At 38.1% G+C, this 14,806-nt stretch overlaps 1 protein-coding gene across 2 annotated transcripts in view; it reads right to left on the bottom strand.

The window, feature by feature from the left end:
* Positions 1–14,112, bottom strand: part of LOC131030387 (uncharacterized) — a 155,378-nt gene extending 141,266 nt beyond the window's left edge. For both annotated transcript variants that reach the window (XM_057961184.2, XM_057961185.2), the window contains exon 1: positions 13,448–14,112. In XM_057961184.2, coding sequence (XP_057817167.1) covers positions 13,448–13,713 — 266 coding nt within the window. In that variant the 5' untranslated portion in view covers positions 13,714–14,112. The remainder of the gene's footprint in view (positions 1–13,447) is intronic.
* Between the last annotated feature and the right edge of the window lie 694 nt (positions 14,113–14,806).

Below are 14,806 nucleotides of genomic sequence, written 5' to 3'. Positions count from 1 at the left end.
TTAACAGATGTTCCTGCCTTCTTTTGCTTCTCTCTTTGAACTGCCATGAAGCTCTCCAGTTGCCTCACAACTTCCAGCAGCACGATTCGGTTGGTGGGATAAATTGGGAGTTTGTAAGGGAGATCCCGAAAATCCCTGAATTTTGATATAGGTGAATGTTGGGTATTGGATATACCAATACCCGAATCTGCTTATGAGGTCCCTAGACTCTTGAGAGAGTCTCTGATGTAATCCACCTTGCAGTGTTCGTGTGATATGCATCAAAAATGCATCATTCACCCTCTTGAAATGTAATTTTTCTTCCATATGCAGTTGGGGGTAACAATCGTAAACAGGAAACTGATTTTCCTTGTTTCCCCCCTCTCCTCTGCAAGTGAGGCCTATGTATCTATAAGTTCTAGCAAGGGAATAGAACAAATATGAACTCATGTAGAAGATTCTATCCCCCTCCAAATTTCTCAGCTGGTTGTCCAAGTTGTTGCTTATCATCTGAGCCCAGACAATCATCTTGACTCCATTCATTATCTCATTTATGAAGTAATACATCCAAAGCTCAAATGGAGCGCCTTGGGGATTACCCATTATTCGGTTCAATGGGACAATCACGTCTCCAATATCCTCTTTGAAATTTGCCCTCACCAAGTTCTTCTTTGACAACTTAGAGGCACCCTTTCTCGGTTTGTCCAGCCATGAGTGATTGATGATGGCCTCGTACTCCTCCATGTGGTCTTGATAGATTTGAGTGGCCTCATCCTTGGTCACATACACAGCATTGTGGTATTCCGGAATTCTAAAGGCTTCCCTTATGGCTACATCACTGATATTGGCCAGCACTCTTTCGTCTGGTGCTATAACATCTCTACTGACAGGGTTATAGTGCCTAGCACGCTCAACTACCAACTTTGTGCACTGCATAGTAGGGAGAAAGGCAGCAGCATGCACGATGCCACTCCTCATCATCCTACGTGCGGTCACAATAGGCACAAGGCTGTCCAAGCCGAACATCCTCTTCTTAAACTCCCTCAGATTGATATGTCCGAGGTTGGTATCACTGATATTCTTCCATTTTGAGTTCATCCTTGATTCAGGAGGTGGTCTTTGTCAACTTGGAATTTCATTTTGACCATAAAGTCTCCAAAATCTGCAAACAGACAATTGAAACTTAAGTTAGAATCAGGATTTCGATTAAAATTTGGAGCTTTGGTGACTAAGTAGCTTGTAGTTTTCACTTTATTCTCACACTTAGTCATAAATTTGGGTTTTCCACACTCAAATATTCTGCAAAAATTGTGAAAATCTCACTAGAAGATTTTGAATTCTGATTTCACCTCTAAAAACCAGATTTTGATTTAAAAACTTCACTCAAACTTGTTTCGAAAGATGGAAGATGTTAGAATTTGCCAACGAAAATGAAATTTCACCTCCAACCAACTCAGAAGAATGAGAGAAACAGATAGAAAGAACTCAGAATCAGATTGAGATACTCCGAAAATTAGATAAATTTGCTTCCTATCAATCTGATTTCTTTGAAATCTGCACGTGATGTTGAAGGAGAAGGTTGGAAATACGTGCCAGCATTCAGAACTTCATCAGAATTACGTCCAACCTGCAAAAAGCTTCTGAAAATGTCCTCAAACCTGCAAGATAACTTCTTCAACCTGCTCTTAACACTTAGAAGTTCGAACTTTCTTGTGTGTTGAAATGAAAATAAGAATGGCCTATTTGTAATTAGAAACACGCGATTATCTTCTAAAATCTGTTTCCATTCTCATTTCAGTCTTATCCGCTTCCGAAGAAGTTTCTATTTTCATTTATAGTTGCATAGTCATCATCCTTGACTTCGAATTCTTCCAAATGCAACTTTCTATTTTGAATTCTAGTCTCAAAATCGACTCAATCTGCAAGATTCATCTCACAAGAAACTTTCTATTTTCAATTCTAAGTTCAAGATCTTGCTGACATCACTTAGAATATTCTAATTTTCAAACTTGGTCTGCAAATGTTTGACTTGTTTTGACCTCAATCACAAGCAGGGCAGACTTTGAAGAGTTTGTTTCAACTTTTATCAAAGACAGGGCAGACTTTCTTTGACTTGCTTCATCCTCCATCATAGATAGGGCAGACTTTGTTGATTCTCTTCCCAAGTAGAGGAAGGCGGACTTCATTGATCATTATGAGCTTTACTTGCAGCAGGGCAGACTTTGTCTGACTTGGGCACCATTCATGTTGATCAAGGGTGGACTTCACTTGACTTAGGCACCATGTGCAATGATAGGGCGGACTTGAAGTTAGGCACCACAGACCTTGCAGATTGGGCGGACTTTATCACTTCCTTGCACCTTCTTCATGAGCAGGGTTCACCAAACTTATGCATATCATACCCTCTCTTTCTAGGGCAGACTTTGCTCTTCATGTGACCAAGGTAAGGGCGGACTTTGTCATCTTTAAGACCTTTCATTTGCAGCAGGGCGGACTTGGAAATACCTGATACCCTTGGCACACACCATGAGGGCGGACTTGCTTGTTACCTTGACCATGCTCACACACCATGAGGGCGGACTTTCCTTGAGTGTTACTTCCATAAGTTGTAGGGCAGACTTTACTTGTTCTCTTCCCAATTATAAAGGCGGACTTTATGCCTTTCATTCATCAATGCAAACCAGTCCTAGGCGGACTTTATCACTTCCTTATGCACTTGGTCTTCAAATCTCCCCCAAGGCAGACTTGGTTAGACTTCTGCACCATTTACTTGCTTCTTATCTCACCTTAGGGCGGACTTTAAGAAGAACATGATTATGCTTTTGCCTTGGACTCACCCCTAGGCCGGACTTTGATAAGGTTTAGAAACCTTGGAGAGCGGACTTTGTTTGATGTGCCACATTGCTTGGGCGGACTTTTTGGAGTGCATGATACTTATACTTCACCTTGGGCGGACTTTATCACTCATGCTCCAATGCTATCAAGAGTAGGGCGGACTTTGTGAAGCTTGAGGCACCATTGCACTTGCACCTTGGGCGGACTTTTTCCATCTCTCCTCCATGGCAGACTTTATGAATCTCCCTCTCCATCACGGGGCAGACTTTACCAAATCTAAGAACCATGGAGGGCAGACTTTTTCACTTCCTTGCACCAAGGAGGGCGGACTTTCCTTAGCCAGATTAATATGATATTTGAAATCCATACTCAGGTGACCCATCCGAAGCGCCATGACCCCTAAAATGTAGGAACTTTAGCTTTTAGGGTCAAAACTTGAAAATTTTCGATTGCGATCAATGCAGGTCAGTGGTACCAGTGCAAACCCTAGGTAGGTCCCCACTCTGAAAAGGCAAAAAGCAAACATCCCTAAAAAATAGGGAAAACTTTCTAAAAAAAGCTATCTTGGGGATCGAGCTGAAAATGTCAAAAACGAAACTTCCTAAAAAATAGGAAAAAGCAAAAGAGCAAACTTTCAAAAAATATAAAGTTGTCTGAATTTGTTCAAATCAATTGTGTTTTTCGTCCTTTGGCCTTTCTAGGCACTTTGACAATGTCTAGAATCTTTTATCACTTGGCTCGCAAAAACTAAATTTCAATCCTTAAGACTCAAACCATTCAAAACTTGACAGAAATGAGCAAAACTGAAGCGGAAGGCCACGGGACACTAACAAAAACCCTAGAAAGCAAGAAAGGAGAGGGTCCCCATTCTCAATGGGGTGATGTGTGAAAAAGGTCACAACAGGTTCCATTTGTGACCTTAGGGGGTGTGTTGAAAAGTAAGTTTCGAAGATTGCTGGGCAAATATCCTTGCTGATTTGACTTTAACAGCATGTTGCAGACCCTAATCAGACCTGCAAGTGCCTTTATGAATGTTTTGGGAGTGCTGGGTGAAGTTGTGGAACATGGAGTTGTTAGTGATGATCCAGAATTGCTTATTGTTGAGTTGGGTGTCAAGACAAATGAGATTTCTAAGTGAATAGCCTGCTGTTTCAGACCTGTAGCAGTCATTCCCAGTTAAATCAGACCTATAGCAGTGCTCGGTTAAGTTATATCAGACCTGCACATTGAGTTATCGGCTTGCAAAATGGTTTCCAGGCTTGTCTTGATCATCCCAGCTCATAATATCAAGGTATTTTGATGTTGTTTCCAGTAGGGGGATGGGTACATGTATTTGCAGTGTTCCATGGAAACGCGGTTCCCCCTCCCAGGCCCAAGTGCCCCCGTCCCTGAAACTTTTTGCCTTTGTCCCCCCGTCCCCGAAGCCCGTCCCCCCGTCTCCTCGTCCCCACCATCCGTGGTATTTGGGCTTGGAAGGTGACTTTATCAGTATATGGAATCAGCACTTTGTAAAAAAACTCTGTCATCAATAACAATGCTTATGTCAGCAGTGCACCATCATTTGGCATGTGTATGTTGATGTTTTCATATCAGTAAAAAATACCCCAAAATAAAAATAAAATAAAAAACTAGGGTGGTTATTACATGTGTTGTATCTTCTCCATATAGAAATAAAGGAGAATAATTGTATGTTGCATCATACACTTTATGAGTAAAATACAATTGCCTCTACCAGCTGGGATTTTCACCCCACATTGGGGTTTCCCAACTCGAATATTGTGTTATGTTGCAGCACCTTATTTTCTAATTAGTGAAGCATAATATTTTTTTCACTAATGGCCGTCATTTAATTATTAATTAAGTGGCATAGTACAAATTCTTGGTTTTGTCTTTTCTACAAGCATAGGCCTCAAGATTATACATATCAATTGGTATTAGAGCAACATGTTCGTTGAGGCATGTGGAGGATTTTGGTAAGTTTGTGTTGTGTAGCTAAACATATTAGCAATAACAGTGACTAAATCCATTAAGAAGAAGCTTGAAGATCTCCAAAAAAGCCATGAGGTTGTTTTGGGGGAAAACAATTCTCTTTGAAAAAAAAATTCAAAATATGACTGAGAAACTTGAAGAGTTGCAACAATAGTTGAAAGAGACGGATGCACTGCTAGCAAAGCTTCTAGAGGAGAAAAAGAAATCTACAAAGAAAAGTGAAGCAATCCCTTCTCAAGAAGAATAAACTGTGGAAAAGTATGCAAGGGCATCCATGAACCATTTTAATTCAATAATTCAGAAACAAATATTTCCACTTGTAGGTTTGACGAGCACATGAAGGATGTAAGTTAACCAATAAAGATTGCTTGCAAGATTGGGATATGATGGAAGTAAACTTGGTAAAAATGGGCAAGAAATACTCCAGCCTATCATAGTGAAGGAAAGAACGCCATTTGAGGGACTTGGTCATGGCAGAATGGAGATTGGAGAAAGCTCAAAGGGTTCTTCAATACATGAATTAAGGACAGCTAACAGGATATATAGAACAAGTGGTTAACAGTGCTACAGGATTATACAACACAGGGGCTATTCCAGAGATGCATCAACATCTAGACTATACTGCATTTGCAGCAATGCCTACAGACAGTACATGGGCTATTACTAGGAGTCTTAACCAGACCAGTGACAATACAGCTTCCAAAATGTCTCAAAACAAAGAGCAACAATCTGAGGAAAAAGAGGAAAGCAAAGCTCCACTTCAAGAAGAGAAGAAGAAATAGAGAGAGATTGCACTCCATCTACAACACCATTAGCCAAGCCTAAGAAGGTAATTGAGAATGTGGATAATAATCCAATCTTTTCCTCAAATTGCAGGAGGAATGAGCATAGTGCATAAGATTACAAATTACAAGTTCCATGCATGGTTTTTGGAAGAAATAGACATTGTGGTATAACGTGCCAATTAAAAATCACTGCCAAGGAGCACAAATCTCATAGTATACATGGAAAAAGGACAAGCCACTTGCCTAAGTCAAGGAAAGAGAAGGGCAAAGGCACACTCAAGGAAAGTAATGAGAAATATGATTTGAGCGTGTGGAAAGCTAACAATTATTGTTCCCATTGCAAAAGAATGTTGGGATGACAAGTGTTGGAAGCTTCATCCCAAACTTCACCCAAAGCATGGCCAAAACAAGAAAGAGCAGCCAAATTGGCAAGAGAAGCATAACAAAGGACCAGTAACAAAAGGAGCAGCCTTTTCATGAGTCTACACCACCAATGTATGGTAAGGGGTTGTCTTATGATGCTTGGATAAAGTACTTGCTTAATTTTCATAGGAGATGAGAGAGTTTTTGTTGTCAAGTGTATGGCCATGTGGTGGCGTTTCAAGTTTCTCTTGCAGATTGGTTTTAGAGTCAAAGCTTGCTCCAATTGGTTGTGCAAGAAAGTAGTAGATTTCACCTCTAATGATTGAGTATGAGTAAGCAAAACTGCTCAAGAGTAAGCAAGGACAAGATAGCAAAATGTATAAGGTAATACAAGTTTTCAGCCCTTACATTTCTTGATGATAAAATAAAAAGAATACATCCATTGTTGTTGGTAGCAAGCATGGGTAGTGTAGATGATAGTTGCATGAAGGCATAATTCTTCTAGGAAAATAAAATAATCATGTAAAAGCAACATGGACAACTTGAAACAATTTATTTTCACTTGTCGTAAACCATCCGTGGGAAGAGAAAAAGTGCAGCTTTGTTCCATTTACATGAGCAAGGAATGAAGCATGTGGGGGTAACATGAACAACATTATTTCATGTTCTAAGATGTTGCATGACATGTACAATATTTGATTGAGCACATGTACAACACTAGGAAGTTTATTTGGGTGTTGTAAGCATTTAATCTCCATTGTTGCACGAAAAAGGAGGCTTCTTGCAAGATTAGCAAGTTTTGGTAACATGAGCAGCACTGTTACAAGTTATTGGGTGTTGTGAAAACATGTACACTTCTTGAGAAGGACGATGTGATTGAGTGTTCTAAGCATGTATCTTCTTATTCCATCACAATTTAACTGTGTCATTGGGCCCTTCCCCTGAGGGCCTGATCCGGGTTCTAATGCAGTCCAAGTCCAAGTGTGGTGCTGTTCGCCAAGGATACTGCCCAGGTGCCGATGTAGTACCCTAGATGAACCCGAGCGAACCAATGCGTACCCACTGCCCGAGATGCCAAAAAAGCAAATTTTTTTAGCCAAAAAAAATATATATTTTAATTGCTACATTCCCCCCAAAGGTGCAATTCACCCTAAAACTCTTCTATTTGGTGCTTAGCAGTCATTTCACAAACACAAAGCATCAAGAAAACCATTTTATCCTCCAAGCTGCCAATGTTGGGTTTTTAATGTTGCTTCATTTGTTTTTTTTGAAGGTTAAGGCTACAGAGGAGTAAGACACAAACCAAAAGATTAAGAGTCATTGGACAAGGAAGACTTGGCCATCAAAGGTGAAAAAATCTTTCATTTTTTTCAAATTTTGAACAATTTTTTCAAGATTTTTCAATTGTTTTAATTGTTTTAGTAAGTTTTGAATTTTTTTTAATTTTAGATGCATAATAAGGGGTTATAATACTATTTTTTTAGTTTTTTCAATAATGTTTTTCATTCTATGTTTATACAGAATGGCTGGTAGTTCTAGTTCAATTGCCCAAGGCTGAAAGGAAGAGATTCCTTTTAAATTTGAAGCAGTGTCACCTCTTTGGTGATATACGACAACAATTAAACTGATTTCTGGTGGTGGGAGTTTTCTTTGGCAGTGTAAGCATTGTAACATAGAGTATAACAGCTCATAGTTTTGAGTGAAATCTCAATTACGTTCCATCCCTTCACAAGGAATAAAAGCTTGTCCAAGGCCAAATTAAAAAGGGTTGCCAAAGGATCTAATATTGGCCTAAATTAAAGAACAAGAGGATGCTAACATGAGAAGTAATAAATCAATGGGTCTTGCACATCTCTTGCCAAGAAAAGCTCGCAGAAACCTCCTATTGGCTTCACACAACCAGCTGACCCACATCTTTTCATGTCAACACCACCATCTTCTAAAGATGAGAATGTTTTGGTTTCACGAAGAAGAGGCCCCTTGGACAAGGCCTTCAAAATGAAATTAAAGAGGTTGCAAATTAGAGCATTGCTCGTTGCATTTATGGCAATGGGTTCCCACCCACCCGTAACCTTAATATCGTTCAGGTTACGGCCCAATCAAGCCCCCCTTATTAATCAGTAAATTCCCCTACTATTCTAATGGGGCCCGCTATTTTAAGCTAGAATAACTTGGAGGTAGATTATTGTAGGGGCTTCCTTTCAACATAGTTAGATCACCTTATCAGCGAGATATGATAAATACACTTTGCAATACACCTCCTGACTATGTTAGTCTCAAGTATGGTAAGGTGCGAACCACCTTAGTGGTGAAGGAGAAAGCTTCAATAGATACATCGTTGAGAGTGATCAAGGGTACGTGGCCCGAAACAAGTGTGTCCATCATTTCTGATGGATGGAAAGATTTCAAAATTAGACCATTGATGAATGTTATAGCAGTGTCACCTAAAGGATGATGTTTTTTAAGGCAATGTATTGTGAGGGGCAAGTAAAAGATGCAAGTGTCATTGCCAATATCCTCATTGTCCAAGTCATAACAAACAACACTAAAAATTGTAGGGCAGTAAGGTCTATAGTGGAGGCTACATATAGACACATTTTTCGAACACCATGTGCAGTCCACTTACTCAATTATATATTGCAAAAGATTGGCACACAAATTGAATGGGTGAAACAAGTCTACACAGAGACCAAGGAGATTCAAATGTTTGTGACTAATCATCATATGTCACAAACCATACTCAGGACCTTCTCCAGGTTGAAGTTGTATAAGCTAATTTAAATTTTATTTTTAATATAATTTTTTAACTTTTTAAGTTTTATTATTTTATTATTGATATGCAAAGTGTATTTTTTAATACCATGTTAAGTTGTTGAAACATGATTTGCATCTCACAAAATCATCTTAAGACGACTTGTGAAGGTGTGAAAGGCCTTGAGTTCTATGGTCATCAATAGCTTGTGGAGAGTATGGAGGCAGTCAAGCACATAAAGAGCCCAAAATGTAAAAGCATTGATCCTAAATGATGAGTGGTGGACTCGTGTGGAATATGTTTTCAATTTCACTAAGCCCATCATGAACATGATTAGGTATGTTGATATTGATTGCCCATGTTTGGGTGAAATTAAGGATGGCATGGACTCCATGGTGGAGAAAATAAGAGTAATAATAGAGGTCAAGGAACATAACCCAATGGAAACGTTTTTCAAAATTGTGCAAAACAATATCTTTGATCTTTGGAACAAGATGACCACCCCTTTACATCTCTTAGCATTTGCTTTGTCGCCAAAGTATTATAACAACGAGGTACTTTCATTGCCAAGGAGGGTGGGACCATATATAGATGTCAAGGTTGTTGCTGGCTATAAGGTTGCATTTAGAAAGATATATACAAATGAAGAAATCCAAAGTATTGTCATGAGCAAGTTTAGCCAGTTCATAGCTTCAAAAAATCACGATGTTTCCGCTCTTCGTAACAAATATAGGACAAGTGCTGATGAGTGGTGGTATCTACATGGTCAAGGCTTCATTTTTTTGCAGCCTCTTGCAATTCAAATTCTCTCCCAAGTATGTAACTTCTTATTTATTTTTTATTTTTTTCATTCGATGGTATCATTCTATATACTATATTAAAATATTTTTATTTTATAATCTATGTTTTAAATTGTCATACCCCCAAATTGACACCCCAAATCGGCAACTCACATCAACAGTTCCAATCGAAGAAATCGTCTTACCACAGCAAGACTTCACAATTTTCTGTTCCTAACCTTGAACCAATGCAAGAGCAGAAGATCGTGGGTGAACAGATCATATGAATGAAGGCTTCTGTTATCGAACTACAAATGCTATACGGATCATTCCTTTACCTTTGTGGACAGCAGTCACACACTTAACCACGATTTGTCAATGCCAAAATAATATTAATAAGAATCAAGTGGTTGGCATAAGTCAAGACGGTGGGTCATCAAGATGAATGATTAGTTATGAAGGGCAGCAGTTAATCAAGGAAGGGTCGTATCTCCTACAGAAAGATTGGAACCCAAGGAAGAGGCACGATCTCTCATCACCAAGAGAGAGATATAAATAACCCTCCCGGCATCCAAGAAAGGCATCTAAGGCATCCAAAATCTAATATTTCTAAAGAAATTAATCCTCAGGCAGTCCGTCTGATTATTACAGCGTGGTATGGATTTTCTGTGCAAACACATTAATGCTGTGACAATGTTTATATATCTATTTCTGCATATCAATATCTATATATATCTATTTCTGCATATCAATACCTATATATCTATTTCTGCATATTTATGGTTAACCATATACTGCTGATATGATTATTCATATATGTCATAGTAAATATAAATCAGACTAGTGTACTCTACAGTTACTTTGTATAAAATGTATATCTTCGTATATTTTGAGTGTTTTTCTAGCCATGATAGAGGGAGAGAGGATTACAAGTAGGAAAACAGTGTTGGAGTTATCTTCTAGGCACGCCACCTCATGGTATATGACCGGGGAGTCCCATGAGGCCAAAGGGGTACAAAGGGTACTGCGATTAGAAAGGGTAGACTTCCAAGGCACCCTATTGTGAATTCCCCTCATGCTTTCTATCATGGTAAATGAATGCATTAAGAATGCTCAAACATGAGAAGTAGGATAGGGATGACAAGATTGAGGAAAATGGTTATAGGACACCTTGCTAGGTATTCCACCACATATGGATGGCATGGGCCACATGAGGCCAAGGGGGATAAGATCCGCTCTTGGGCCTAGGGTAGAGGATCTCTAGGGCACCCTATCAAGTCACCCTATCTTAGCCCTTCTATGGTTGAGCCTTCTCAAAATGATTTAAGCAATCTTGTGATTAGATCTATACTTTAATATATATATACTTGCTGCTTTCTAATTAATAGATCTATTTATGAATTATGATTATGAGTGATTCCTAACTTGTTGCAAAATCTCAATCAAAGTGAAAGGTATATCTAACACTACCTTGTTTCAATTAAGAATTAGGGAAAATTTTGGGTATTTATAATTTGGGGACATTACATAAATTTTAAATTTTGGTTTTTGAATTATAAAGTTAAACACCATATGTTGTGTGCAAACTCAACAAGTTGCAAGTTCTTCTTCAAGTGAGCAGAAATGGAATACATACTCATTCATCTACTCGATCAAGCACAACCATTTGGGTGCAAAAAAAAGCAGAGGATTTGGTCTACATACACTCCAGCTTTCATCTCTTGTCACATAAGAAACCTGACTACAATGAGGGTGTGACAAAGAGGGATCTAGCCCCTGAGTGTGCTGATGTAGATGCTATAGTTGCACAGCTTGCCCAAGTCTCTATAGACGAGGCAGCTTCTACACTTGACACAGCTAGTGGGAGTGGCAATCTGATGGATTGTGGTTCAAATGAAGTTGAACCAAATGTTCAACTCGATGCTTTTGATGAAGAAGAATATGAATATTAAATATCGAATGTAATTTGAATTTTCATTGTGTAATGACATTTTGAGACTTGAGTATTATCATTTTTGCAAATTATAAATATGGTATTATGATGTATTTAAATATTCTACTTATTGGTAATTACAGATTTACAAGTATCGCTATTCTTATAATTTATAAGTTTGAACACACACACACACAGATATACCAGTACCCATACCTAAGGGGGAAAAAAATGGCGTACAGCAATACCTCCAAACTCAAAGTATGAAACTAATAGATGCTGTTTTGGTTTATATGACTGTAGAACTTCGTGTCAGGTTCTAGAAACCTCTGTTGTACAAAGTTTCAGTATGTTTATAAAGGGGAGATGAAAGGTCATATGTCTTTTCACTTTCCCAAAAGGCTTTGAAAACCTACATTTGGAATGTAAGCCTGGTTTCCACATAAAAATGGAGGAAGGGCAGTCATGTGATGTATATTATCCATCCAGAAACAAATGGAGAAAAAAAGTATTTTGTATTTGTTCACTTTATGAGTAATATACTCAAGTAGAAGACCAGTTGCCTCTATAAGGGCAACCGTGTGTTGTATCTTTTCCATCTAGAAATAATGAAGAACAATTTTATGTTGCATCATCCACTTTATGAGTAATATTATGGCAACTGGGTTTTTAACTGCACATTGGGGTTTTCCCAACTCAAATATTGTATGCTATGTTGCAGCACTTTATTTTCTAAGTAGCACAGCATAATAATTTATTTATTAATAGCTGTCATTTAATTATTAATTAACTAGCACAGAGAAAATTCTTGGTTTTGTATTGTCTACAAGAAATAGTTTTCAGATTTTATAGATGGCAGGTTTTGCTTATCACCCATCAAAATGGTTGTGCGAAAGTAAAGAGTAACTTCTCCATTATTATGTGGTAGTTCAATTCATCATGCTTGACACTGTAAAGATATGTGCTTTGGACTGTAATTTCTACCTTTACCAGGGACTGTGATTTCTGCTTTTATCGGGCATATTCCAGAGCAATAAGCCAATGTGTGGTCCTCTAGGAGCACTTGTCTGGGTGGAGGAATATGCGGTTGGTTGAGAAGTGGCTGCAGATGGCCAAGAGAGGTGGGGCGTTGTGTGAAGGTGTGTGAAGGTGGTGCAGCATTATGCTGTTTCAGTATTGCTTTGAAGTTTGAAAGCATATTCTGGCAGTTGTGTATTGTGCTGTTACTTCCTTTTTTAAGTTTGGTAGTATGCTATTGTAAGGAGTATGATTATTAGCTATAGATAATAGTAATCTTGGCCTGTAATGGCAATGTGTAATTTGTAAGAATCTATGTTAAGCTTCAAGGGTGGGCCCCTATAGAAACCCTAGCTATTCTTTGTAAGAAAAAACACTCGAGCTTTACCAAACATATACATCAATAAATTTGTTGTGTGAAATTGAGGTCCATATTAATTAGTGGTACAGAACTGCATTACACATGACCAACGTGGCATAAAAAACTCGTATCTTTGAGGTTGGCCCATGTTGGGCGTATGAATTTGAGTGATGGTCAAGATTTAAATGGGTTAGCACATTTAAGTAAGGTCCAACCTTACCTGCACACAAGAATAAGGCGCCATCTTGCCCTACATGATGTTTGATGCAATCCTTAAGATCACCTGGACTTATCGAATTAATGTTTTGCATTAAAGTTAAAGAAAATGTGAAACTAAGAAAGATTCTCCATTTGAACCATGGATTATCTGTAGAAAAATAGAGTTCCGAGTTTGTTTATAGAGGAATTTGTCACCAATATCAATAAAAGGAGACCAAATCTCATAAAACAAGCAACAAGCCTCAAGTTTTTCATAACAGACCTTGTACACTTCGCCCAAGCGGCATGGGGCACATGGTATACACTTGTTTTCCAGGGTTGCTTGCTTGATTCCACAGACATTTTGGTCTCACGGACGTTACTGAAGTCTTTCAATTCATTTCATTTCACTCAGAGGAAGAGACAAACGTTAGAAAGACAGGAACAAGAAATAACCTGATAGTTATGTAAGTATTTGCATCTTTTCGTGTGAGCTCAGAAAAGGAAGCAGCCTCAGTGAATAGGGGTTTATTTCTCGTGAGTGGAGTTGGGGTTGTAGTTGCAGTGTCTCCTTCCCCTTCATTACTCGCTGTTGAAATGCATCTTGTCCCAGTACCATGCCTGATAAAAACATTGTCATAAAAGAAGCAATATATTTTAGACGTGTTGAGGAATCGAGTGGGAGTGAGAGCTCGCATGGCATTTTTCACGATTTCCCTCATAATCGGTCTTATACTTTCATCAAAGTTTTATTGAATGCCTGCGACTGCTCAACGGGTTTTCCCGAGTTCTCACTAACAAACTGTTTTGTCTAATGCCAGATTCAAAAGGGATCTTGCTGGCTTTCCCGTTGCTCCTGTCTGCGTTGATTCAATGGCTGGTGGATCTGGAACTGCAGCTCGGGCAATTGAATCAATCGAATCAACTAGTTATGGATCCTACTCTTTTGCCGGGTGGTCACCTGGTTTTGGGTCATCTACTGCTATTGGTGCTACTGATGGTGGTAAAACTGAAACAAGCTATGCTAGGTCCGGATGAACACTTTTGGTGCATACAGACTCTAAAGACACTGCGACCAGCACGATTGAACCTTTACTTTTTTATACTCGCAATTTTTTTAAATGTGATGCACATTAATATTTTTGGGTGATAAAGGCAATCTTGTACCAAAAAGGAAAAATTATGTTTGGATATTGCTGTATTTACATGTTTTCAAAATCTTGGTGCTTTTAAAATATATATTACTTTTCAAAGTTAGGGTAATATTGTTTAATAATGGAAAATTTTATATATTTTATATTTTTCTTGCATTAGGTCTATTTTTATTTGGTTATCTTTTTACCTAATGATAAATATGTGAGTATTATAATTTTGTTAAGAGTTAGTATATAATATGAAATTATATTTATTTTCATTTGCATTCATTCAGAAGAATCAATTATGATATTTGGAAACGATCTTAGAATTTTTAATTTCAAATCTATATGTTAGGCTCATTGAGTTGTTGTGTGTCAACTTAAAGAATGAAAAAAATTACATTCACTCTTTAAGTTGTATTTAAGAACCAACCCTAATTCATTTGAACATCAAACACTAAGGCACATTAAAGAACATATCTCACACACATCAAGGAGCATTCATGCATTTCATGTGGCATCAACATTCTAGGACATACTACATGACTACTTAATTGTTTTCAACTTTGCATGAAGTCATTACATAAAAATTCTGAGGGATTTCACTAAAGACAGATATAGTACTAGCAACTAGCAAACTGTTTTACACAACCAAGTGTTTATGTGAGGTTAGAACATT

The sequence above is a fragment of the Cryptomeria japonica genome, chromosome 7 (genome assembly GCF_030272615.1).
Source record: "Cryptomeria japonica chromosome 7, Sugi_1.0, whole genome shotgun sequence".
In the NCBI taxonomy this organism is placed as follows: Eukaryota; Viridiplantae; Streptophyta; class Pinopsida; order Cupressales; family Cupressaceae; genus Cryptomeria; species Cryptomeria japonica.
The sequence above is the reverse complement of the archived record's forward strand: the minus strand, read 5'-3'. Positions and strand labels throughout refer to the sequence as shown.